The 26,280-nt window shown below is 38.3% G+C and overlaps 2 protein-coding genes across 5 annotated transcripts in view; one reads left to right on the forward strand and one right to left on the reverse strand.

The window, feature by feature from the left end:
- Positions 1 to 26,280, forward strand: part of adam22 (ADAM metallopeptidase domain 22) — a 50,625-nt gene that overhangs the window by 13,612 nt on the left and 10,733 nt on the right. For 2 of the 3 annotated variants that reach the window (XM_077598339.1, XM_077598342.1), the window contains exons 4-17: positions 2,073 to 2,139; positions 4,652 to 4,734; positions 9,604 to 9,670; positions 17,527 to 17,587; positions 17,661 to 17,737; positions 17,987 to 18,061; positions 19,895 to 19,966; positions 20,715 to 20,881; positions 21,030 to 21,114; positions 21,210 to 21,300; positions 21,865 to 21,916; positions 25,668 to 25,767; positions 25,906 to 25,977; positions 26,144 to 26,236. In XM_077598339.1, the coding sequence (XP_077454465.1) occupies positions 2,073 to 2,139; positions 4,652 to 4,734; positions 9,604 to 9,670; positions 17,527 to 17,587; positions 17,661 to 17,737; positions 17,987 to 18,061; positions 19,895 to 19,966; positions 20,715 to 20,881; positions 21,030 to 21,114; positions 21,210 to 21,300; positions 21,865 to 21,916; positions 25,668 to 25,767; positions 25,906 to 25,977; positions 26,144 to 26,236 (1,162 nt within the window). The remainder of the gene's footprint in view (positions 1 to 2,072; positions 2,140 to 4,651; positions 4,735 to 9,603; positions 9,671 to 17,526; positions 17,588 to 17,660; positions 17,738 to 17,986; positions 18,062 to 19,894; positions 19,967 to 20,714; positions 20,882 to 21,029; positions 21,115 to 21,209; positions 21,301 to 21,864; positions 21,917 to 25,667; positions 25,768 to 25,905; positions 25,978 to 26,143; positions 26,237 to 26,280) is intronic. The other variant, XM_077598340.1, reaches the window with a different exon arrangement.
- Positions 13,081 to 16,595, reverse strand: cldn12 (claudin 12). Of its 2 annotated transcripts, XM_077598357.1 has the most exons (4): positions 16,427 to 16,595; positions 15,391 to 15,619; positions 14,691 to 15,232; positions 13,081 to 14,620 (listed from the first exon to the last, which is right to left on the reverse strand). In XM_077598357.1, the coding sequence occupies exons 2-4, from the start codon at positions 15,607 to 15,609 to the stop codon at positions 14,434 to 14,436; spliced, it is 948 nt and encodes a 315-aa protein (XP_077454483.1). In that variant the 5' UTR covers positions 15,610 to 15,619; positions 16,427 to 16,595; the 3' UTR covers positions 13,081 to 14,433. The 2 variants fall into 2 exon arrangements, with proteins under 2 accessions (XP_077454483.1, XP_077454482.1); XM_077598356.1 differs by having other exon boundaries at positions 13,081 to 15,232.

Here is a 26,280-nt window from a genome sequence, read left to right on the forward strand (position 1 = left end):
TCATCTTGTACATTGTCATACAGTAAAAAGTATCCGGCAATGCTTCAATAGAAATTGCTGGAAATTAGCATGTAGGAGAGGCATGTGTGTATTTGTGGGCAACACGGGAGGGGAGTGTCATGGCGTTGAGTTTTTGCGTCTTTGTCAAATTAAATTATTTAAATCCTCAAAGAATTCAAACTGAAACGTGTTATCAGGGCCCCCTCCATCAGAAGCTGCGATTGTGATGCCCCCTCCCCCAAAGTCTTGCTCAGCATGGATAAAGATCACAAGCTGTGAATCATAAACACACATCCCAGAAGAACAAAGGCCAACAGTGCACCTTTGACCCACGCTTGTCTTCATCACAGACGTGTAGTTGCGATCCTTTCGTCCTGTCATCTATGGCGTGTTTATTGTGTTCCCCGGTTATTTGAGGTGAGCAATGGTGCGCAATCGGAGGCTGACAAGTGAGCTTCTCAACTCTTATTACACCGTCGTGATTGTGTGGGGATTTTCCCGGAAGGACCTTGGAGCTTTGCATGATGGGATAGAAGTTCAAGCCCTGAGGTCTGCGTTGACACCTCCCTCTCGTTAACATTTGCTGCATCTTTATTCCCCTCATGATGACCGTTCCTCCATCTTTCCATTTTATCTCCCACCTCTCTCTGTTCGGTTTTATTAGCCGAGCACACTGAAACAGCCATTCGTCTTCCAGACCCGTCTGTTTCTTGCCCGAGTCCGCATGCTGTTGTGCACGAGAAAAAACTCGCAAATAGTACCTTGGGAACATTTTTCTGCGAGTTGTTGGAGTCATACTTTAAAATCGCATTTCATATGTTTAAATAAGTGATGAAATTAAGAATTTGGAATTGGTCAAAATGTAGTACGATTAGTGTTGGCTCATAATGTTGTTGTTGTTTTTTCTCCTAGATTTAGTTGATTTTGTTTTAAGACCTCTGTGCATTGCATTTAAAATGTCCTATATTTATTTTTTCACCAATGAATAACTTCAGAGTTTAAGATGCAATAGTTAAAAAATGTGCCATGTGTAAGACAAATCACAGAGTAGTCAATTTTGGAGGAAAAATATACATCCACTGCAATTTTCCTTCTCCATGTAGGTAAACAGAAACAGTAGTGTTACTTCACACCAAAATGATCAGTTTTAAAGAATTAAATAGTTGCCTTACTTGGTGTTAAAATCACTTTTGCTTACTTTAGCTTAGCAGGTTACAACGTGAAAACATTTCATTGCGCACTTTGTTAAACTTGGATCTGTTCCCAGCCTTTTACTTTTGGTTTTCTATAATATTCAGCGCATCAATGACCTCGCTAGTTTAGTTTTAAAGATTATCCAAGAAGGCTGAGTGGCTAAAGGCAGGGTGTGCAGCGTTCATAGTCCTTTAAGTTTTTAAGTTTGCCCTAAAATAGCCACCAAGTGAGGAAGTCTGTCCGCACACTCACTCACACTGCGTATAAGATCATTATGGGAGTGAAAGGTGTAACAGAATACTGGCTCACACGCCTCGGGCTCTCTTCTTGCGGCTGTTGCTATAAAAAAAAGAAAAAAAAGAAAGAAATTGTAGGCCCAGGCAAACAAAAAGTCCGACTTCTAGTCCGGAAAATACAATACTACCTTAGTGACACAATGTTCATTATGGAGATGCATCTTTGCTTGGGCTGAGGGTGTGTGTCATTGTGTGTATGTGTGTGTGTGTCCTTTGCGAAACTTGCTGATGTAAAGAGCACGCACACAGTCACATACTGGTTTCACTTCCTCTTGTCTTCCTATTCTGCCGGAGTTACTGTTCCTTTCTGTGACCTCTATTTGTCCTTCAACGCAATGAAAAATATGCACACATTTGCACTTATATACACGCACCATCTCAAAGAAACGTTTGGTTAATTGAGTTTGCGGTCTGGAAATAGCATTGCCCCTCGTACATCGTCATAATTAGCCATGAAGCTTTGAAACGTTGTGACCGAATACGATCATTCGGAAATATCTAAGACACAAACTGCAGAGTGACACTTGAATGAAAATTTCAATTTTTACCGTATTTTGTTCCATTTGTCTTCTCTTTTTTCAGTGATCTGCTATCGTCAGAGTACGTGGAGAAGCATTTGTCAGAGAAAGGGAAGACCGTCGTCACTGCTGTAAGATTCTGCAAATCTTTCTTCTATCTACTCTAAATCTAAATGTGTGCTGCTGTCATATTCCAAATGGGCTTTTATACTAGTATTCTATAATGGCGTATTTGCCTAATTTGCATCCATTAATGCTGTTTGTTCCTCTGCCTCTCTGGCACCTTTAATATTTACTTACAATTATTTGTTGGAATCAAACACACTCCTTATTTCAGTGGAATGGAAGTAGCTGAAATAACATGTTTATATTGGATGAAAAGCCATAATGAAAACAATCTGACATCTGCTCAGAATGCCCACTGTGGTGCTCTAACATCAAATACACAAGTCACAATTTATTTTAGCATTAGGAGTTACTTAGCAAACTAATATATACTATAATATTTGATTCGTTTTGAATGAACTTAATGATGTATTCATTTGATAAAATTAGTTTTTGACGATATCTCTTTTTTGTAAATGGCAAAAATCAGGCGTTTCTAAAAAAATGAAAACACGTGTATGTAGTATATGTATGTATATCTACCAACTTTAGCATAAAACATCTACTTTAATTGCCATACTAGACCCAAAATTTCCACTCTAACTACATTTGCTGTTAAAATTTTGATGTTATGTACAAAATCATATGTATTTCTCAAAATTATGTGTGTGTGTGTGTTTGTGTGTATATAGATGTATGTATATGTATGTATATATGTGTATATATGTATGTACATGTATGTATATATATATGTATATATGTATGTGTATATATGTATGTGTATATATGTATGTGTATATATGTATGTGTATATATGTATGTGTATATATGTATGTGTATATATGTATAGGTGTGTATATATGTATATATGTGTATATATGCATATATATGTATATGTTTGGCCATTTCAGATTAATGGGCACAAACGCCATGGACTTCGTTCGCACCAATAAATGGACTTCTTCCCATAGCATATTTTGCAGGAGTCCATTTTATTTATAAATGCAAGACATGTCCAGGATGCATATCTCTATCCTGTTGACTATGTCAAGATCCTCAGAAAGAGCCTGCATGTACATCAGCCCTTACCCTACCTACATGGAACATGGCCATAATCAATTGTACTTAATTAGCCCTGTGTGTTGACCCAGCAGGTCCACGTCAAGAGCATTAAAAAGGCCGTATTTGACATTTGTTGTCACTACATCTCCAAGTAGCACCTACGCTATACTAAAATGGACTTCTTATAAAGTTAGAATGAGCTATAAATGGAAGAAAGTTCAGTAAAAGAATGCAGTGAGTTAGCGTCACTGCAGCATCCTTTGCACTCACTGCTGGAATGCAATGTTGAACACAAAGTTTGAATAATTGCACATGCCCGGCCGGTGAGCATTAAACTCCGTAGAACAGGCTGGCGTATTGTGGTGCGTTGTGACGGTATGCACTACATCATGCTGGTAATTGATCCTGATAAAAGCAGAGTTTCCTAGGGGAGTTGGGCTTCCTGTTTTCCTAATGGCTGTGTTGGGCAGTGAGGAAGTAAGCAGGAAGAGATGGCCACACCGAGCACTTAGACCATGCGCACTTCTTTGCAGAATGAATGGGTTTTCCTATTGGAGTTTTAGAAGATGCAAACAGTTGGACTATTTCAAGAGAAGATGTGCTGAAGTTGACAAGTAGTCAACATCAGTTCACATATTCAAGAATGACACACGAGAGACACTTGCTTACGTGCGTACGTGAGATGAATACCGATGGCCGATTGAGATAACCTTTATAAGTGTGTCTGAGAGTAAATGGTTTCTTTTGCTGTGTCTGTATTCTCACCCTCTTGCTACTGTGACAGTGAAATTGCCCGAATACGGGATGAATAAAGTAATCTATTCTAGTTAATTGAAAGTATAAAATTTGGGAAATTTTCACCATGATGTCCCAAAATTTTATTCTTTGCTTGCCTTTAGTCCTATTCCATCATATAATTCAAATTTGACTCCTAGTTTTACCCTCTATCACAACACGTTTTTAACTATAAGATGCCTACATATATTCAATTATAGTGACATTCAATTAAATATGATAGAAACAGACTGGAATGCAATGTTTATTCACCACTTATGTTTTACAAAGTATATGGACACTAAGTTTAATTGTGTGCAACATAGTAACTAGCCAAACTGTAAGGATTTTTTTTCATGTAAGAAAAAAACTGAGTGCAATTTTGGAGTAAACATGCCATTTTTAGTTTCACTTGTAATACAATTCTAAATCAACAGTTTTAAAAAATTCTGTCTATTTTGGGTCCGGGTTTGTTAATGACCTTAGTAAACAATCACAATCTTAGTACTATTATATCAAAACAATGCTCACAATCTAAGTGGTCATGTAATTAAATGCTTATTCACAACATGTTTACTGCAAAGCAGATTCATATATTTTCATGAAGTAAATTTTGAATACCCATGCTGAATGTAGGTCAGCGTTTTGGGGAGAAAACATTTTAGGATTTAAGCCAACATCACCATTTTTGTTTGTTAACAGGGCGGAGAGCACTGCTACTATCAGGGGAAAGTCAGAGACATTCCTCATTCCTTTGCAGCTCTGTCCACTTGTCATGGTCTACAGTAAGTACATAAAATATGTGTTTATAGACAAAATGAGTTAGCAGAGCTGAGTCATGTTCCCATCTAGCAATGACATCAATGCTGATTCAATTTAGCCAGCCTCTTTAACATCTTTAAGCAGACAGGTAGTTCAAAACATCTCTGTAAAGTAGCCTTTATTTATCAGGTAGTCTTCTTATACTGCTATCATTTATTTGAGGATTACATTTGCATCTTTGGTCTTGTGAACATCGAGAGTAAAACTATATATACACACAAAATGCAAATGAATACCAAGAACACATGTTTTCAGTTGCACTGACATATTTTTCACTTACCCGGTTTCAGAAGTGTGTTAATAAACACTTTAAGCTTCTGCTACGATTTTTGAATACCCGGATAAGTGTATAAATGCACAAAAATATTCGGTGTGATTAAAGTGTGAGGGTTTCCCATTTCTCAAGGCTGCATGTTTTATTTCACCAGGCGTTATGTTTTGATTGATCTGTGTTTAAACAGACCATATTTACAAAATGATAGTTCCCATTGTTCATCACAGTCGATTTGAATAACTTGAGTGACTTTCTGCCATCTCTTTTGGACATATTTGGATCTTCTGAATGCTGAACAGAGCGTCTACACATCAATACAGGGAAGAAACTGTTCTCTCGTTATAGCCCAATTCAGCCCAGGTTTTTAGATTAGATTTAGATGAGATTAGAATCTTAGATTAGATTCGATTGTTAGATTAGATTATGTTAGATTACATTGTGTTAGATTAGATTATGTTACATTAGATTAGATTATGTTACATTAGATTAGGTCAGATTAGATTATGTTAGATTATATTAGATTAGATTATGTTACATTAGATTAGATTATGTTAGATTAGATACAATTGTTAGATTAGATTATGTCAGATTAGATTAGGTTATGTTAGATTAGGTTCGGTTATATTAGATTAGATTAGGTTAGATTAGATTACTAGATTAGTTTAGATTATATTACTAGGTTAGGTTAGATTGGGTTAGGTTAGATTGGGTTAGATTAGGTTAGATTAGGTTAGGTTAGGTTAGGTTAGGTTAGGTTAGATTAGGTTAGGTTAGATTAGGTTAGGTTAGATTAGGTTAGGTTAGATTAGGTTAGATTAGGTTAGATTAGGATAGATTAAGTTAGATTAGGTTAGATTAGGTTAGATTAGGTTAGATTAGGTTAGATTAGGTTAGATTAGGTTAGATTAGGTTAGATTAGGTTAGATTAGGTTAGATTAGATTAGATTAGATTAGGTTAGGTTAGGTTAGGTTAGGTTAGGTTAGGTTAGGTTAGGTTAGGTTAGATTAGGTTAGATTAGATTAGATCTTTATTTCATCCCATATTTCTTGGTTGCAGCAGCAAGACAGACACAAGACACACAAGACATTGTAGACCTAGGTAAAAAACTGGAGCCATACACAGGAAGTCCACATGGTGGGGACCTTCTGCAGACTGAGACTGATTTAATAACATTTGCGTTATTCGCTGCTGTGGTCAACCCCAATTATGTACTGAATTATGTTCAATGTTTTTATTTAAAGTGTGTTGCAATGTGACTGCTGTACCATTTGTATTTGTTGGCAGAGTCTAAGATTTATCTAAACACCAAAGACTAGCGTATAAATAATTTGGATTAGGAAAAATAACTAATATAAAGCAACTATAGCATCTTGTCACATAGTGTAGACGTGAAAATGGGGGTGGACCCAATCGTAGGGAAGCAGGGAGGTCAGGACCATGGCATACGAAAAAGGTTTTGTGCTCAGTATTTATTTGCAAGTTTTGAAAACACGCTATTTCAGTGGACCTAAAACTAATGAGTGCCCCCTAAAGATAGCGTCACAGTATGTTGTTTTGAGTCAAAGCTGAGATGTTCTAGGATTTAAAGGTTCTAGTCTTCACTTTCTGTATTCTAGTAGTAAATACTGTATGTGATAGGAAGAACAGTGGCATGCAGGATATTGAGTGTGGGCACGTCCGCATGTGCGCTGACTCCACGTGTCAGACTTTGCGGATAAAGTACTTCCCATAAGCTGCGTCAGGTATTTACAATAATATACATCCTGCTCACAAAGACACTTATGCATCGTGAGCCGCCATGTCAGATGATCGTTCACCAACGGCTCATGTTCCTTTAGTGAAATATCAATATATGAGGTACATAATACACACAGCACTGTAGAAAGATAGTGTATGTATGTTTAGACAGCTTTTATAAGGGTTCCAAAACATTCCATTCTCTAACTCTTGAATATGTTCAGTGTTTCTTTTGAAAACAACCCGGTAACTGTTATCAAAAAATTAAGGTGGATATTTCTTATATATATATGTGCGTTTGTTTAGTTATATTTAGACTCCTGTACTCCTACATGCTGAACTGGTTGACAGCCAATGGCAAAATTTATTGTTTTATTGACTTATTTTAGACATGTTTATTTATACATTTTGATTTGATTTTTTTAATTTTTATAATTCTTTATTATTATAATATATAATTATTTCTTACATTGAGGATTGAAAGGCAAGGGAAAAGACACAAATTGTATGCAAGAGGTCACATCACTTGAGACAGCCAATCTTCTAAAAGCTTCAGATGAAGTTAATTAAAGGACAAGTGCGGTCATTTCAGGTTCTTGCAAAGACCTTCGGATAGATGCTCAATGAGAAACTTTGATCTATGACTTATTAAATGGAGTACATTTTTTCAATGCATTCATTAACACAACATGCGTCAGTTATTTGAGGACGGTCAAGCATTTGACTTTATGACTTTCTTAGTCATTGAATGGCAACGGGGCGTAAAGCATGGCTGTCTACGGGTTTTTAGTCAAAGACACATCCTGAGAAAAAAACTATATGATTCACTGGTCATGATGAGACGGACAAACATTCACACTCACACTCATACCTAGGTGCAATTTAGAGTGTCCAATCTGCCTAACATGCATGTTTTTGGAATGTGGGAGGAAACTGGAGTACCCGGAGAAACCCCACGCAGGCCCAGGGAGAACATGCAAACTCCACACAGGTGGACAGACCTGGATTTGAACCCAGGACCCGAAATCTGTGAGGCTGACGTGTTAATTACTCAATCCAATGTAAGTCAACATAGGCCAAAAATGATACGAAATGTTCAATTATTTATTCTATACTATTTTTCTTCAATGACTGAGTGTATTTTCATACATATTTGCTTTATTTATGGGTTTATATAATGCTTCAACAAAATGTTGCACATTAGCACCATAACAATTTCCGGATGAAATATGACGATGTTTATCGAATTATTCAAATATTTTTTTTATGTCATGTGTTAAGCACGACTTATTTAAGCCTTACTTGACTAATCTAATTACATTATTTCTTTTTTTTACTAAGTATCCTTCTAATGGCTTCCATAATTTGAAACACCTCCCCAGTGGCATTTACTGATTGTGAACAGAGATGAGTTAGTTTACCCAAATGCAGTCAATGTATAATTTGTAGTATATATTTAATTTGATATACATAGTGGTTCTAAAATTTTAAAATATAACGCATATAAGTAAATTAAAGAAAAATGATCAATAATTGGCTGCAACTGCCTACAGCCAACTGAATTAGACTACCCATGATATCAAACATTTTAGATTTAGAAGCCTTCATCCATTGAACTGATGAAAACATCTACAGTGAAATCTTCTATCCCACCTTGTTACTAGCCCACTCTCACTATTATGCCACTTTTGCCCGTTCCCGACAAAATTCAATATAAAATAAATGTACTCTGCCACCCCCTAATCTCGCTACTATGCCACTATTGTGCGTGTTGTATTTTCGAATTCATTTATTTTCAAAATTTAGCCCACAATGTCAGCTCAAGAAAACCGACTTTACGTTGCAGGAGAAAGGAGATAATCGATGGTGCGAAGGAGTCAAATCAGTCCAATCTATGCAATTATTGTCAGCTATTTATTCTAATCAGCCCAGTTAAAAGATTTTGTGTTAAAAACATCATACCTAATCTGCATAGGAGTCCAAAGTCAGCACTACATTCTTGTGTGGACTGACCTAGAACAACAGGCAGCGATGTAATAGTTTGAATAAACTTTACACTGAAAACAAATACTTCAAACTGTTACTTTAGAGTGTAACCAGTGTTTTCTGATTTTATTCATTTTAATTTCATTAATTCAACTTTTGTTGCTATATGAAATAAGAGAATATAAAACAGATACACTAACCTGGATATTGAAGGTTTAAAAAAATAATGTTAACATCTAACATTAATAGTTATTTAGCTACACAATGCATAGAAAATTCGACACAACAAATTACTGTAGGTAACGTTTACTTCTTGGCCATGTCCGTCGGTGTGAAGGAATATTTCAGAATTTGTATAATTACATATATACATATATTGTATACCAGTTTAACACATGTATAAAACACAAGACCAGCCAAAGTATGAACATTACATCTGCACGCGAGTAGATAAATGAAATTCAGTATTACAATTTGTTCCTTTTAGTCCTGTGAATATACCGTTACAATGTGTTTTTTTTATGATTTAGCTCCTATGTTTATTTTGAAATGTGATCTGGTGTCAAGCGTAGGTCAAGTGAAAAACTAGCTTTCTAGATTAAATATTACTCACTTTCTGTCATACAGTATACATTCCATTCCTCTTATTCCTTTTTGTGATCTCATTATGGGTGAGTGAAATCAATTTGGACTGAGCTGGTGGATAACATGAGAAAATAAAGCCGTTTTTTTCCCCCCTTTTTTTACAATAAAACCGTTTTTAACGGCATAATAATGAGATTTGACTATATACCTCTTTATGTTCATATGTGCCCTTTCCTCATTCTTTTTCAGTGGGATGTTTTTCGATGGCAATCACACATATCTGATTGAACCGGGAGGAGAGGGCGCCGTGAATCACGTAAGTGCTGTCGTCTCATCACACCCATGTTGCTGTATAATCTGCCCTGGGAAATGGATTGAAATCAGAGTCGCTTCCACCCCTTTGCCCCTCAATACACGAGGCATTGCCAATCTTCCTGCAAACTCTCAGAACAAAGCAACGCGGTCACCTAAAAAGAAATCTAATTAGACAACGATTAAAGGTATCATGGCGGAAAGGAGAACACGGGCCTGAGATTGCCTCGAGACATGTCCAAGACTCAGATTTTGTGTGCCTTCTCTAATTAAAATGTTCAGGAGATGCGTGATTCGTCCGTTAATCGGCAAAAAGGAGAAGAGATAAAAGAGAGAAAGGACTTTGGCTTGCACCTATGTCCATATTTATTCGCTTATGTGACATATTGAATGTCTGTGGCATTAAATGCTCAAAGGGCAGAAGTTCGTAGCAAAAAAAGTGTCCGTTATAGAGTTTAAAGCAGGGATTGGCCTGGTGCAATCGTGCCAAACGTGTAGCCTTTTGTAGCTCATTCATACTGTATACATAAAGAATCAGAGTCTTCTATTATTTAAACAACGGTGCCGTACAATCAGTATCGTGTGATTTAGTCAATGTGGCCCATGGAGAAAACTGTGTTTGACACCACATGGCCTGGTGATTTTTAAATGAGTTTCTCAAACGAATATATGAACAGTTTTTGTTCAAATACTGTAGAAAATAACAATTGACAAAAGCTCAAATTAATTGCACTTGTATTTAAAATGAACGTCTAAAAGCAAACTAGTCCTAAACATGCAGAGTATAAATGCAATGTACCAAAAAGTGAAATACAACTGAACTGTGCATGCTACTAGGGCAGTGTTTATTTTGTTTATTTATAGAGGGAGCTGTTGTTCCACTGTTTCGTGGTGGGTTGTGAGATTGTGCATTGGGTTGTGAGATTGTGCGTTGGGTTGTGAGATTGTGCGTAGTGGTTTACTTGCCTGTCTTTGGTACACTGCTTGGATTTATTTAGACCTTAGTGACAGCATTAAAGGGAATCTGTTTGCTTGTCTGTTTCTATGTTTTACGATGACCAGTCCAAGTCAAATAGCGCCTCTGAATCAAAGTTGGCAAAGTCCAGAAAATCGTTATTGTGTTTTTATGAGAGGATGGTCCGTCTGTTCAAAAATTGGCAGGTTTCTTCTTGGTTTATGCAGGTTGACAAACAGATGGGAGATACCGTTAGGATTCTGGGACAAGTGACTTGAATAGTCGATTAGTAAGAGTTCTCTTTTGGCTGTAGTTTCTGCTCACGCGCTCTAAAAGCTTCTGAGCCCCATTATGTTGATGTCATGAGATTCCTGTTAGAATGTCAAAACCAAAATCAGGGCAGGAGGATGGATGTGTGTTTCGGCCATTTTGGAACTCCATCTGGCCTTCATCTGTTCCTGCCCAGTCGCCATAGAGGAACTTGAAAATTCTCTCCTACTGTATATTGAATATTTTTGAGTGTCCGATGTCCACGTGCGTGTGTGCCATGAAAGTGCATTAGGCAGCAGTTAATCAGCAGGTGCACATTGCCAGGTGTTCCCAGGGTTGACCACATGGTGTGATGGTGTACACTTTGATGGAAGATGCTGAGAGGCTGCTGGCATGCGCAAGCATAAATGACCATATGTGGTTCTTTTTTCCACATGGCTGCACCATTAACAACTCATCGTGGAATATTTATGTAATCCCTTGCAGTTGGTCAGCTAAAATAACCAAAATGATGAGCAGGCTAGATACATCTTTGACTTTTCCTTTGTTTATCAAAATCAGGAGTTGCTTTTTCAAGCAAATTTGCTCCGAGAAGGAAGAAAAGAGTTTTTATCCTTATTAATACAACTTTTCATTAAAATTCTCTCTAAAACAAGAGTTTAACGATACATCGAAAACGTCGAGGCGTCAGAATATCATAGTCGTGAAATTGCCAAGAGTTTGAATAAACTGCACACTGAAAAAAATACTTCAGTGTAACCAGTGTTTTCTGATTTCATTTATTTTAATTTTATTAATTTAACTTTTGCTAACAAGGTATTAAGTTACTATATGAAATAAGATAATATAAAACATACAATAAGGATAATTACAAATAATAGCTACTATTGAAGGTTTAAACAAATAATAATGTTAACATCTAACATTAATAGTTATTTAGCTACACAATGCATAGAAAATAAGACACATCAAATTACTGTAAATAATGTTTACTTCTTGGCCATGTCTGTCGGTGTGAACGAAAATTTCAGAATTTGTATAATTACATATATACATATATTGTATACAAGTTTAGGACAAGTATAAATCGCAAGACCAGCCAAAGTATGAACATTTAATCTGCACGGGAGTAGATAAATGAAATTCAGTATTACAATTTGTTCCTTTTAGTCCTGTGAATATACTGTTACTATGTGTTTTTATGATTTAGCTACTCTGTTTATTTTGAAATGTGAGCTGACAAAGCACGAGTGGTCGTGTGAGTAAGGATAAAGGAGGCTGCATGTGGGGGATGGAAAAATGTTTCTTGCGCTGGTGTCATGGCGGATTTTTTTTAAGGGGGTGCTTGCTTGAAGAGCCAATTGATTGGATAACAAGGTCTGAAAAGAGGGGGTGTTTCCTGCCATCCATTCTGAAAACGCATATGCAGCGTTACACTTGGGTGCTTTATATTCATGAGCCAGGCAGTCTGCATCTTCAGCGAGATGCCGTCTCCCGTGGCAACCCCAGCTCCGCCCCATCTCTTTGGAGCCAAACAACATATGAAAGCCATCTGTGTTAAAATCCTTAATCCCATCCATTGCATATACCCCGCAGAGTCTGAGTACACAGTTTTCATCGGCCAAGACAAAGGAGGAGCTGGTCAGTCAGCGATAACGCATTGTGCTGTACTTCTGGAAGTAAGCGGTTATTCCTCATTGGCCACTGAAGTCAGCAAATACTTTAAAAAAAACGGTGGTATCAAATAGCTGCACTGCTATATTTTATGCTGCCGGCCACTTTATTTAACATGCTTACTTGACTTCAAAGATAAGACTAAACACCAAGTAGCTAAAAATAAGATCTTAATCATCTGACGTTGCGCTCTCTTGAGGTTATGGTGTTCACGAAGATTGATTCTTATTAATTCACGGAGCAGGTCATACATCAACGACCTCATTATTGTCAGTTTCTGAGGGCGAAACAATATGACTACCTGAACAGTCAGGATATCCAATCAAAATAATGCCACGTCGACTTGACTGTCAGACCCAGTCAGCCTTGTAATTTGTTGTAATTTGAGTCTATCCAAATATTTTGCCTCCTAAAGTTAACCAAACTGAATAAGCAATTTAGTATTGGCAAATTGTCCTAGTTTATAATTCACTCTACAAATTAGTCTATGTACTGAAAGAAGTAGTACCACATAATTACAAGGACAGGTTAGATTTAATAGAAAAAGAAGTGAATGTGGAAAGAACATTTCTTTTGTTGACTAACAACCAAAAAATTACATTTCTCAATAAAAGTTCTATACTAGCCACATTATAAAAAGACATACAAAAAGAAAATCCATTCAGGAATGTTTAAAAGTTATATCTACTGACAAAGGTTCCTACCACATTTAAATAAAAAAAAGACTTCTATGCCAGTATCATTCTGTACAAGTCACACTGTAATACATTAGAAACCACAATAAAGTAACAGTTTAAGGCATTGTAAAGAGGCACAATAAGTACGCAACATTAATACTCAATTAGTGCATTGCTCTTCTTCAACATCACACGAGCAACAACTCGTTAAACAAATTGTAGCATTGACGATGACCTTCATCCCGATTTATGATTTTTAAAAATTGTATAAAACTGACAGCATTAGACATCCAGTGTAAAGGCTTACAAGGAGAAAGGCTACACAATCCACAGTGGAACATCAAGTCAAAAATTAAATGTTTATAAGTAACATTAATTTGAAGCCTACACGTGTAGTTTAGCACTTGATTAGTAGATAAGACGTGACAAGTTATGAAGATGTAGTATTTTACAGTGCTGGTATAACTGAAATAATGTAAAAGTACATCCTGTTGAACTTTGTGCAGTCGGCGCGGGGTAATTAGCTCATTTACTGCTAACGAGTAAATGCAAAACGACTTTACGGCCACTCAAGCCAAGGTGCTGCTGTATTTTTACAGAAAGTTTTGTTGAAACCCGAATTATACCCCATGTAGTGTTTATGACTTTAGACGTTTCACTGTAACAGAAAACCAATTAATATTTGGTTGGCATTTGGCATCCAGTTCAGTGTTAGTTTGCAGGCACTCACCAATCATTCATGGCTAGTAGCTTACAACGTATTTAAGTATTGTTCTACGTAGTAAGTCCTTTTTGTTCATTTTCCTTCATATCCGGAAACGTGTCCAAAATACTCAGTAATCCCTCGATTATCGCGGTTAAAGTAGACCAGACAATGCCGCGATAAACGAAAAACCGCAAAGGAGGGTCACCCCTATTAACAAAAAAAATACTTCAGGGCTGAGTCCTAGTAGCAAGCAGAGGACAGGGGAGTGGCTTCCGCTTCGGAATTTCAGCATGGATTTTCCCATTTTTATGAACTTATAAAAAAAATGCAATGTAGTCAAGCCGCGATATTCGAGGGATTACTGTATTGATGTTCACTTCTGTCATCAGCAATTTAGACCACCTATTACAGTAGTACTATCAATTTCAGCTGACGCTCTTAGAAAGTAATATTAATTTTGAGTTGGAAGGACATTTCTTACTGTGTCACCACAGGAATGTCAATCTCAATGGCAGACATCCGAGAGCGGGTGGAATAGCGGTTGCCGGCGTAGCTTGGCGCGTAGCTTTGAGAGGGTGCGTAGCTTTGAGAGGGCGCGTAGCTCTGAGAGGGCGCGTAGCTGTAGGCCTGTGTTCCTCCCACCTCTGAGCCATAACCATCCGGCGCAGAAATCTGAGACATGTACACTTGCTGCGGTACAGGGGCAGCCACGCTTTGAATGTAGCCCTGCGCCGGTACGTACTGCTGCGTGTCGATCACCGTGGGAGGGTAGGCCTGCGGCGGCAACGCTTGAGGAGCGTAGACCGGCGACGGCGGGAATCCGTTGGCCGTGAGCGGCTGGGTAGATGTGGAGGAGGTCATGGAGGGAAGAGGCAACCAGAAAGGCGAGGGCAACTTTTTACACATGCAGTACCACATGAACATCAGCAGGGCGGCAAGCATCAGCCCTCCGGAGCAGCCTATGGACACGTACGGGGCGAAGCCGTCTGAGAAAATGTGGTCGTATCGGTCGTTTAGCGCTTTGGTACCGAACAGGAACCACACAGAGGGCGCCATGGCCACGCCGCCGCCCAAGAAAAGGAACGTGCCGGCCACTAGGTGGCAGCCGGCGCTGTTCACCAGGCAGCAGACGGTTTTGATGTCCGGTTCGGGCTTGTCGGAGCAGCAGCAGGTTTTACACATGCCGGCCATGCACAGAAGCAAGGCCAGAGATCCGAAAGCCAGACCCGCGGGCAAGCAGAACTGTAGTAGCCTCAGGTCCAGTTGGTCCACTTTGGAGTACCACTGAAAAAAATAGGACCAGTAAACAACTTTACATTCGGGGTTGCTTGCATTACTACATGGGCAATTTTTACCCCAAAACGCAGAAAGCCAAAAAAAAGGTCATTTGGAGATTTGTTTGGACACTTTTAGCAACTTTTGCCGAAATCACGTACGCGTACCTCGGCATCGTAGTAGTAGCATCCCGAATAGCTGTCCTGCTTCACGCACTTGGTCCACAGTCCGTCGTAAACGCTGATGTTCTTGGCATTGCGATTGAAGGTGACCAGACGGGTCACGCGCCACTGAGGGACTAATGCCGCCACCGTCAAACCGGCCACAGACACAAAGGCGATGAAGAAAGCAAAGGCGTTGGTGGCGTGGATGTCCCGGCAAGACATTGTGGTCGATCTTGACAGCGGAGGAAAGAAATACATGATGAACAATGAGATTTTTATATCTCAGTAGTAACATTTTCAGGGATTATTACACACGCTGACAAACTATTTCAAATGATACTGGTCGAGCAGGAGTTACTGTTACTGTCAAGCCCGAAATACTCTGATGTGGAAAAAGAAGCACATTAACGATGATACTAATGAAGTAAGCTACAGCTAGCCTAACGTTATGTGGCCCTATTGTATTCATCACCACTCCATTGTAATTGACCTAAAATCATTTACCCTGGAGACAATGCTCTCATTTCATGAGTAAACAGTAACAGGGACTCTGTGGTGGAGGCTGGTGTGAGGGTTGGAGCTAGCTAAAATTGGTGGATGTGTTTTATACAATATTCATATTCATTCATTCATTTTCCATACCGCTTATCCTCAACAAGAGTGGTGGGACAATATTTATAGGTAATTTGGTATATACATATCATCGATGGTTCCGATGGGACTAACGGGGACTGGGTGAGGCGAATGGACGTCGAGCGCTGTCAATGGCAGCCGAGGAGTTAATAAGTCATTGTGGTTATTAAACTTCTCAATTATGTCGCAAATCTTTAGTTTAGCGTTTTAATCTTTAAACGTTTGTAATAGAAAATGCTTTCCTTTGTAGGAAAATCGGTGATCTGAATCTAAAGGCGAGTTTGAAGCTGGCGTTCGTCTGTTATGTTAGCACAGTTACAACCAGTTTCGTTCGGTAGTCTTCTTAATCTATCTGATTAAAAATGACATCAAAAATACTCGGCACCACGATTGCTTGGTTACATACCTTATTTTCCAAGCGGTTAATGTTTATAAGGAATGTTGCTGCATGTCAGCTGGACATCTTTTGAACACCAAAGCAGATCAGAGATTGCAGTTCAAGTTGAGAAGTTATTAGCATTAGCATTAGCATCGTAAACAGGATGTTCCACTGAGAGGTGAAGATGAGATTAGTTTGCCCTCCTTTGAGTCTCGCAGGTTAACAAACAGACGACGGGAATAGAAAAAAGAAACCAATCTGTAATATAATACATAACAAATAATAAAATAAATAATAAAATAGTTCTGTAATTGCGAAATAGTTATTCCTTTTTACTTTTACCTAAGAAAAAGTGTAACTTTACTCAACCTTTCACGCTCACAATAATACCGAGGGACAATTTGTAAACTCCAATCCCATCATGTGGGGGGTAACCAGAGTACCCAGAGAAAACCCACACAGGAAAGCTTCACTTTCTTGATCTTAGAACTGTGTGGTTGATTTTTTTTAGATAGCTGGGCTAATTAGTGCTTTTCAAGAGAAAACTACTGAAATAGGCTGGCCACTAATCCAGGGCGTCCCCTGCCTGGTGTCCATAGTTGGGTGGGATAGGCTCCAGGACCCCCCAAGAACCTTGTGAGGATAAACGGTAGAGGAGTGGAAGTCAATTAAAAGTGATGAAAACAGTTCATTCAAGATTAATAGTCACATGTGTGGTATAAACTGGGTTCTATCCATTTAATGGACCCACTTTAAGCTGTTAAATTGATTTAAGACCAGGAAAGTCGGTAAAACTGTGTTTACAAAAACAGTAAATGTTGACCTTAGTGCCGTTTGAAGACTGTTTCTCTCCTTGTTTGTAATTAATATTCTTTTATTTTTGTTTCATTTAGATAAAAACAAAAAAAATGATTTCTTTGAGAATATAGTGTGACTGTAAGATGTTAGACTAGTTTTTTATTTGAGATTGGCCATATGTATGAATTAAAGATTGCTTAAGTGTCTCAAAATGTCATCCGGGATAGATGCCTGCTCACACATTAATACTTTTGCTATAAGAGTTTCATAAAACTGGATTAAAAAAATAACAGTTGTGTCAATTCTTGTTCTAATTTTCTGTCCTTCAGGGCAATGTTCACTTGATATACAAATCTGGGAGGCCAGATGGACTTCATGACCTAGATGGTGGTAAAATTAAATGTTGTTAATGAAGAAATGATTTATTTTAAAGGTGAAAATTGTTAACAATAACCTCTTTTAGGTGATTTCCCCGAGACGGCCTTTCCCACTCCTCCATTTCTTGGCTCAAGAGTTGTTCACCGTAGAAGGAAGAGACAGGTATAAATAAGCTTACTAGCCAGCGTCTCACTAAAAGGTGTGTTTTTGTGCATAAAACTAAAAAGAGAGAACACAGTTTCCTCCTACTCAGCGTCCCTTCACATTCTCGCTCATCCTCTCCATGAATTATTTTCTTTGAGGGCCGCAAAACCCCAGCCGAGTTTATCAGTAATGATGTGATGTGGTGTTGCTAGGCGCCATGTGACATGCAACTCATTTTATTCATTTAATGGAGGTCATGCTTTACAGGCTACACACGTGCCCCGAAGTGTTGAAGATGAAGTCAAATATCTCGAGTTGATGGTGATCAATGACCATTTAATGGTATGTAGCATGTTCACGCATTATGAACATGTTAAGTGTAATGTGCCTTGTTCTTGAGTTGACTTTTTAAATATGTTCATTCCCTTATAAACTCACTTCCACCTCCACAACCACACAAAACAACAACAACAACAACAAAAACATATATATATTGTGTGGTTGTGGAGGTGGAAGTGAGTTTATAAGGGAATGAACATTTTTATTATACATATATATAATATATATTATTGAGTGAAAAGCATCTACTGTAGAATGTTAACCAAAAAAAGGTTTCAATTGCAGCAGACTTCAAATTTATCATTTCAAGACAATTTTCCGATGGAATATAGCAAACGTTGATTATTTTTTCAGTCCATGACCAAACCTTTATTATTTATATATTAATATTATTATTATTATTATTATTATTATTATTATTATTATTATTATTATTATTATTATTATTATTATTATTATTCATTCAATTTCTGTACCGCTTATCACCTCAAGGGTTGCTGGGGGGGCTGGAGCCTATCCCAGCTGACACTCTAGTAGTGTCAATCAAAACTGATCATTACCATACTGTAATTTGAGATTTGTAGTTTGTGCTGGATCTCATTAGCTTGTGCAGGTGTACCTAATGTTGTGGCCTGACTGCATGTGTATTCTTTGGCTTTATGATATTATTAATATTCCATAGTTCTTTACAATTATAGAGAAAAGTTAAAATGTGTACTAATAAACTGAAATGGAGTACACTATACATACATAAGCATGATAAGACAACTAACATGAGTAGAATGGTTGTTTTATACTGTCATCTAGTGGCATTTAATTTATTGCCTGAATTAGTCTGCTACAGTGCTATTTTTTAGGTAAACTAGAAATTGCAGTTGGTGTGGGGATGCTTAGCTCTTTTTCTCATGGGTCACTTCCTGTAGATTATTGCTCACTTCCTATAAATTTTGGGAAATTTGGATTGAATTTCTAGTGATATCAAAGACAAACATGAGGCCGTCCAACTGGTCCTCCCAGTATCAATAGATTGAATGTCTATCGTTATAAATGGCAGGCAATTAGTTAAATTTTAGTCACCTACTTTTTAATTTTAGACTGCTTACAGGTTTCAAATTGTAATAAATTGAGCTATTTGGGAAAAATAGGGATGTTTTGTCAAATTTTGGTGGAACAGTTTTAGGCATAAATTGAATACAATGTGTGTGACTTGATTACCTAAATCTTTTTATGTATAAGTTAAGTGGATAGGTGGCCCGGTTAGCGGGGTCCTGGGTTCAAATCCAGTCTACGTCCACCTATATGGAGTTTGCATGTTCTCCCCGGGCCTGCGTGGGTTTCCCCGGGTGCTTCGGTTTCCTCCCACATTCCAAAAACATGCATGGTAGGCTGATTGGACACTCTAAATTGCCCCTAGCTATGGGTGTGAGTGTGCATGGTTGTCCGTCTTCTCGTGCCCTGCGATTGGCTGGTTACAGCTGGGATTGGCTCCAGCACCCCCCGTGACCCTAATGAGGATAAAGTGGTTCAGAAAATGAGATGAGAGATGAGTTCAGTGAATGAGATAAAAATGAAGGACATTATATATTTTAAATGTTAAATGTTATCGCCAAATGTTAATTTCCTAAATAAAAATGAAATCATTTTCAGTAACTAAACTCAAAATCTACAAAGCGGACAATATTACATTAACGCTTCTTCTACAGTTTGTTTGTTTTCCCTAGAATTGATCCGAACCTATTGACAATATAATGACTTTTATAATTAGCTATGTTGAACGACTTTCCCTTGAGATTTTTTTCTACTCTAATGTGTGTCTTCTTTTTCCTCCCCCTTCAGTACAAGAAGCATCGCCTTTCTGTCGGCCACACCAATAACTATGCTAAGTCAGTGGTCAATATGGCTGACATGGTAAGAAATGTATTGATCGTCCCCCCAAAGCTTGCCACAAGCACTTCCTGCAATGGGCATCAAACTGATTTCTCATTTAAACAGTGGCCCACTCACTCTATTGTAAACCAGTCATTCACATTCTTTGCTCAAGGGCGCCGTAGTAGCGCCAATATCAATGTTAGATTATTCATTTGTGTGCTTTGACGTGGAAATAAGACCTTCGCAGGGTCGCAACTGTAAGCCGATCGCTTCGTTAAGGTTGAGCTTTTTTGTCTCGTCCTTGAGAAAGAACATATGAAGCAGATCGGCTTCGGAAAATTCCCATTGATTTCCATCTGTGAGTTGAATTTCCTTTTTTCGCTCGATGTGGCTACAATTGTAGCATTTGCTTCACGTGACAACTCATTAAATTTATGGCTGCTGGGCCGTGAACAGCCCACGCATGCATTTGATCTGGCCTAGCATGCAGTTCGAAGAAACAAATGAAACCTCAGCTGAACGTAGAAGAAAACATCATCATACATCATCATATTTTTGTCCCTTGAAGGACTTTCTACAACCCCTGGCAAAATTACGGAATCGCAAGTATTGTTCCCTCAGTCGTTTTGTTGCCTAGGAAAAACCAAACCATAGACAAGACACATAACTTTAATCATTTCAAATGACAATTTTCTGGATCTAACCCTTTGTCACACAACGGTCACTACAGTGCAATCCTTAAGATCCTCTAGATCCCTTTTTCATTTTATCACTTGAATTTTCTTAGATTTTCAAAGAACAATTGAATACAAGGATCGTGCTGGTCGCCATGGAAACCTGGTCTGCTGACAACAAATTCAACATCGACGACGACCCCAGGGTGACACTGAAGGAGTTCATGAAGTACCGCAAAGATTTCATCCAGGAGAGATGCGACTCCGTCCATCTCTTTTCGTGAGTGCTATAGTGAAAACCAGTATTTTATACTGTGATATATTTCGCAATCCTCCCCAAAATATAGAATACATATAGGTACTCTACACTGCGGACGAGTACTTTTTGTTCAAAATCTGACTGAATTCTGATGTGCTGCTTTTATTAGGGGGAACCATTTTCATAGCGACTCGGGTGGTGCTTCCTACATGGGTGGGGTTTGCTCCCTTACCAAAGGAGGAGGTGTCAATGAGGTAACCTTTGAACTAAGTACACCTGTTCTATTCTCCTGTCTATAGTCAGACTAATGTAATCGTTTTCAACTTGTCCCTTTGTGTGCCTTCATCAGTATGGAAAAACAGACGTGATGGCCATAAATCTGGCTCAGTCCCTCGCGCATAACATTGGCATTTTCTCGGACAAGAAGAGGATCATGAATGGTACCGTGTTCTATTAAAACACATCATACAGAAAGAAATCTCGTAAAGGGCCGGCCAGTTTGCGAGTTAATGCACACATTAATGAACTCTCAAATTAATGAACGCTTCATAAGGCATACACTAAACACATTACGTACACATTAATGGTAGCATTGATTATCATTGCTCATTAGAAAACACTAGTTTCATTTGCCCCACGCACAAAAAAATCAAAATGGCTTTTGGTGAAAAGAATTACGGTAATAATCTTGTACTTTGATGTAAATGTCTTAGTGCAATGCTGCATAAACTACTTATGTTAGTCTGCGATAATTTGTATAAAAATTGCATTGGACCATAAGTTACAGGTGTCTGCATTGTGAGATATATTTACACCAAAAGTGATGCAGCTTTTTAGAATGCAAAAATGCATAAATAAATCCCATTAAATCATAAATCGCATGATTCAAAGCAGGGAAAGAAGCAGGCGCATAAACTACAAAAATGACAGTCATTTAATCATCACTCAGGTAATTTTGATTATTTAACATTATTTGCACATTTAACATTGTTGTTTTTCCACAGGGGAGTGCAAGTGTGAAGATCGTTGGTCAGGCTGCATTATGGGTGATGCTGGGTAAGTAAAAATACTCAAAGACATCAAATGATCACGCCAAAACACCATAATACCACAATGTTAGCTATCATTCATGCACATCAACATTGCTGTAACCATATATTAGGGGTCATAACATGACTATTATGTGTACTCTTGCAGTTTTATGGTACAATTCCTGCAAATATAGCATATTAGCAAATATACCTTCAAAATAACATGAATGCCAAAGTGATTATTTGTGGTTCGTTTTTGTAAAGATGAACACTCCCCCCTCTTAAATGTGTCTTGCGTTCCCTCTCAATCCCAAATGGCACAGCAGGTGAGCAGAAGCTTGGCTAGAACATTGCTTGTGGTCTTCTGAATCACGGCCTTGGCAAAACGATTGGCAGCCATCACAACCAAACTTCGGTGTCACGTTTTGTAGGGGTTTTGGACGGATGAGCGTGTTTTCCTCGTGTGCCCTGTCCGCATAATTGTATGCATTTCACCTGATGTGTTCCTTTTGACACTCCTTCCCTCGTCTGACCCAGGTGTTTGTGATTGTCATCAACCAATGTCTGTGTATTTAAACCCCGTGTTTTTGTACGTCGCTGAGGGGAGTATTGTTTCGCGATTAGTGATGTTTGCCTGTTCGTCAGTGTGCGTCTCCCCTGTGCAGTTGGTACTTTTGTCCCCATTTTTATTATTTGTATGGTTCTTTTTCATTAAGATCCTAAGTTGTGCACCGGCACTTCCCTCGTGTTTACCTGCTTTATGCTCCTGGTTTACACTTTGCTCCGCAGCCACGGAGAAATCATAACAGAATAATCCCACCGACGTACTAAAACACGGGGTTCAAATACACAGAGGGGGTTGGTGACAATCACAAACACCTGGGTCACACAAGGGAAGGATAGGCAGAAAAAAACACAGCAGGTGAAACTCATGAACAATCGCGCGGACTGGACACACAAGGAAAACACACCCATCTACCCAAAACCCAACAAAAAATGACACTCTGTTTGTTCAAATGATGTGAAGGAATACAGTCGGATGTGCCGTTTGGATACGCACTCTGTATTCAGCATCTTATTGAACAGTATCTTTCATCTGTAATTCTATACTATACTAAGTGGACACATCATTAGAGATGCCTGATTCTCTATGAGATGGAGTATAAATATTCTACTTTTAAAATATGGCAGAGCTGGGTTTTGAGGAAACTGAAGGAAAGTATTCATTCAACATCAGGCTTATTTTGGAATGCGCACTGTTACAGAAACGGTAGCAGTAGTTACAAACCCCCCTCTAATAATGAACAATGGGCCTATCGTCAAATGAATACCTCTCTAGTAGTGTCAATCAAAACTGATCATTACCATATTTGTAAGAACAGAGTTTTTCAGAGATTTGTGCTGGATCTCATTAGCTTGGCCAGGTGTACCTAATGTTGTGGCCTGACCGAATGTGTATTCTTTGGCTTAAATTGGTGGAGACTCAGTTGCGATTTAATTTATTTTCAATACTTCCCCAAATAGTGGCTGCTCCTTTTTATTTTTATAGATGCCATACCCCCAAGACAGAAAAGCTTCCCTAAAATAGACTTATTCCCTTTGGAAAAAAATAGGTTTTCCATCCATCCATTCATCTTTTTTAACTTGAGACAGCCGACATGAGATACTCAGTGACAAAATAGATGTTAGTAACTTGACTAAAGTCATTGTAGTTGCTGTTTAACAAGCATTTGCGTCCATGTTTATGTTCCAGTCTGCTAGGAGACTTATTAATTTATCAATTCCTGTTCTATAGTTTTTTTTTTAGATTTGTTGGCTGCCATGGAAGACCCAGAGCATCTAATCCAATATGACTGGGAGGGTTTCACTCCCAGTCATATTGGATTGGACATCTAGCGTCGTCAATGGCAGAGGAATATGATCATTTATGCATATCACTGCCAGGCATCCCAATTCAAAGGGATTTGATGTCTAACACTGACAATGGCAATGAAAGGGTTAAATAAAAGATAAGTTATATATTTCTGTGTTTTTTTTTTTTTATATTATATTATCTGCTTGTGTTGCGCCTCCATTTGTGTTGAAACAACTGTTGCGTGATGTTGTAATGGAGGCTATTCTTTACCCCATCTATGGTGTTTTTGTTTGTTCAATTTAGTTAAATTCCCTGCTCACAAGTTAAAGACAAAATGTCAAAGGACAGCTCATACCTTGATAATCCTCTTAATCGCATCAATCATTTGAAGGCACCACCGGGTATTATTATTCTTTGACATTCCCCAAATCTGTTCCTAACCACCTGCAGTTTAGCCACTATTTGCGGAACTCCAGTACTTTCCAAGGTAGCATCACATTGCTCTTTTCATCATTTTCCATCGCTCGTCTCGCCCATGCGCAGTCGATTGATACTGTCTGCAATGTCAGTCTCACCATAAACTTGTCCACATCCCTGTTGATTGGGTTTCCTTAATAGACACATTCTAGGACGCCCGCCGGATAGTTTATCATGCAAAGAGGTCATGTGACAGAGCACTCTGTCATCTGCTCTCGGTCAAAATTGACTCAGTGGTATTTCAGACACTTCAATGTATTCAAGGAGTGACCTCAGTCATGTCCATTGACGCCAGCTTCTTTCTACCTCGCAGCGCCTGCATGTCCAAAGAACATAACTTTGCTCACTGGTTTATTTTCACAGGTTTATCTGCAGCGTGTGCAAATGTGTGATTTTTTTTCCTTATGTCATCTTTCATATCAACCCTCACTTGGGTTAAAACATGCTCAAATCTGTACCGCAATCAGAGGAAGCAAAGCTGAATAATTTAATAGTGTGCCTGCATATTGATATCAATAACCGAACACTCTGTCTCTTGGTGTTTTTTAGTATTAATATCTTAAAGTACTAGAGAAGTTTTGGTGGTACACACTTACATTCTTCAAAATATTGGTAAACAACAACAACAACAACACATAACTTGGATTGGGTATATTCATTTTTTCGGACTATAGAATCACTTGAGTATCGTACAAAATGCCACTAGATGGTCTTAATATCTTAAAGTACTACAGAGGTTTTGGTGGTACATTCTTCAGAATATTGGTAAAAAACATAACATGGATGGGGTATACATTAAATGTTAAAATGACAGTCTGATGCATCCATAAGATTCATTTTTCGGACTATAGAATCACTTGAGTATGTATTACAAAATGCCACTAGATAATCTTAATACCTTAAAGTACTAGAGAGGTTTTGGTGGTACACGCTTACATTCTTCAGAATATTGGTTAAAAACAACAACAACACATAACATGGATGGGGTATACATTAAACGTTAAAATGACAGTTTGATGCATCCACAAGAATCATTTTTTCGGACTATAGAATCACTTGAGTATAGTACAAAATGCCACTAGATAGTCTTTATAGCTTAAAGTACTAGAGAGGTTTATGTGGTATACGCTTACATTCTTCAGAATATTGGTTAAAAAAAAAAAACAACACTTAACATGGATGGGGGTATGCATTAAACGTTAAAATGACAGTCTGATGTAAACATAAGATTCATTTTTTTGGACTGTAGAATCACTTGAGTATAGTACAAAATGCCACTAAATATGTTCCTATTTCTATTCTATTGTATTCTATTCTATTCTATTTTATTCTATTCCTAGTTCTATTAGAATGTTAAGATCGGAGTCATAGAAAGCATCTCCTAACTTGTCAAGTGATAACATTCATAGTACGGCCCCCTTTACGCTGTGGTTGTGCTGAACAGCTTCCACCTACCCAAGAGGTTCACCGACTGCAATGTGGAGGAATACCACAACTTCCTAAGAAGTGGTGGCGGAACCTGCCTCTTCAACAAGCCTCAAAAAGTATGTCTAATCCTCAGTACAGTTCTTCTTTCCCTCCTTAGATTCCCAATATCAACGAATGAATGTTAGTCATCCTTTTAGAAGTAAGCCAAAATCTCATATGGAAGTGGCATTTTACAAATTCCGTTTATCCTTCAGCTGCTGGACCCTCCTCAATGCGGTAACGGCTTCGTGGAGACAGGGGAGGAGTGCGACTGTGGCAGCCCCTTGGTGAGCTGCTGTTGATGAGACACTAAAGAGTTTATGTGATGGTCTAATTATATCAGATGAGACAGTTTTTCCACAGCGTTATCTGATGATGACATTTTCAAAATATGGCATCGTATGCACGCATTTGGAGGAGCCGGTATTCAAAAAAAGCTGCTCTCTTTGACAGGAGTGCACACGGGAGGGAGAAAACTGCTGTAAAAAGTGCACTCTGACTCAAGGCTCCAAATGTAGCGATGGGCTCTGCTGCGACAACTGCCAGGTGGGAAACAAGTCACTCCAAACCCTATATTTTGAATGTGCCGA

This window comes from Stigmatopora argus, chromosome 4, assembly GCF_051989625.1.
Source record: "Stigmatopora argus isolate UIUO_Sarg chromosome 4, RoL_Sarg_1.0, whole genome shotgun sequence".
Classification (NCBI taxonomy): Eukaryota; Metazoa; Chordata; class Actinopteri; order Syngnathiformes; family Syngnathidae; genus Stigmatopora; species Stigmatopora argus.

Coding starts and splice junctions, on each gene's coding strand:
- cldn12 (XM_077598356.1), bottom strand. CDS start 15,609: ATGTCTTGCCGGGACATCCACGCCACCAACGCCTTTGCTTTCTTCATC. Junction 15,233..15,390: donor GCTACTACTACGATGCCGAG/GTACGCGTACGT, acceptor TATTTTTTTCAG/TGGTACTCCAAAGTGGACCA.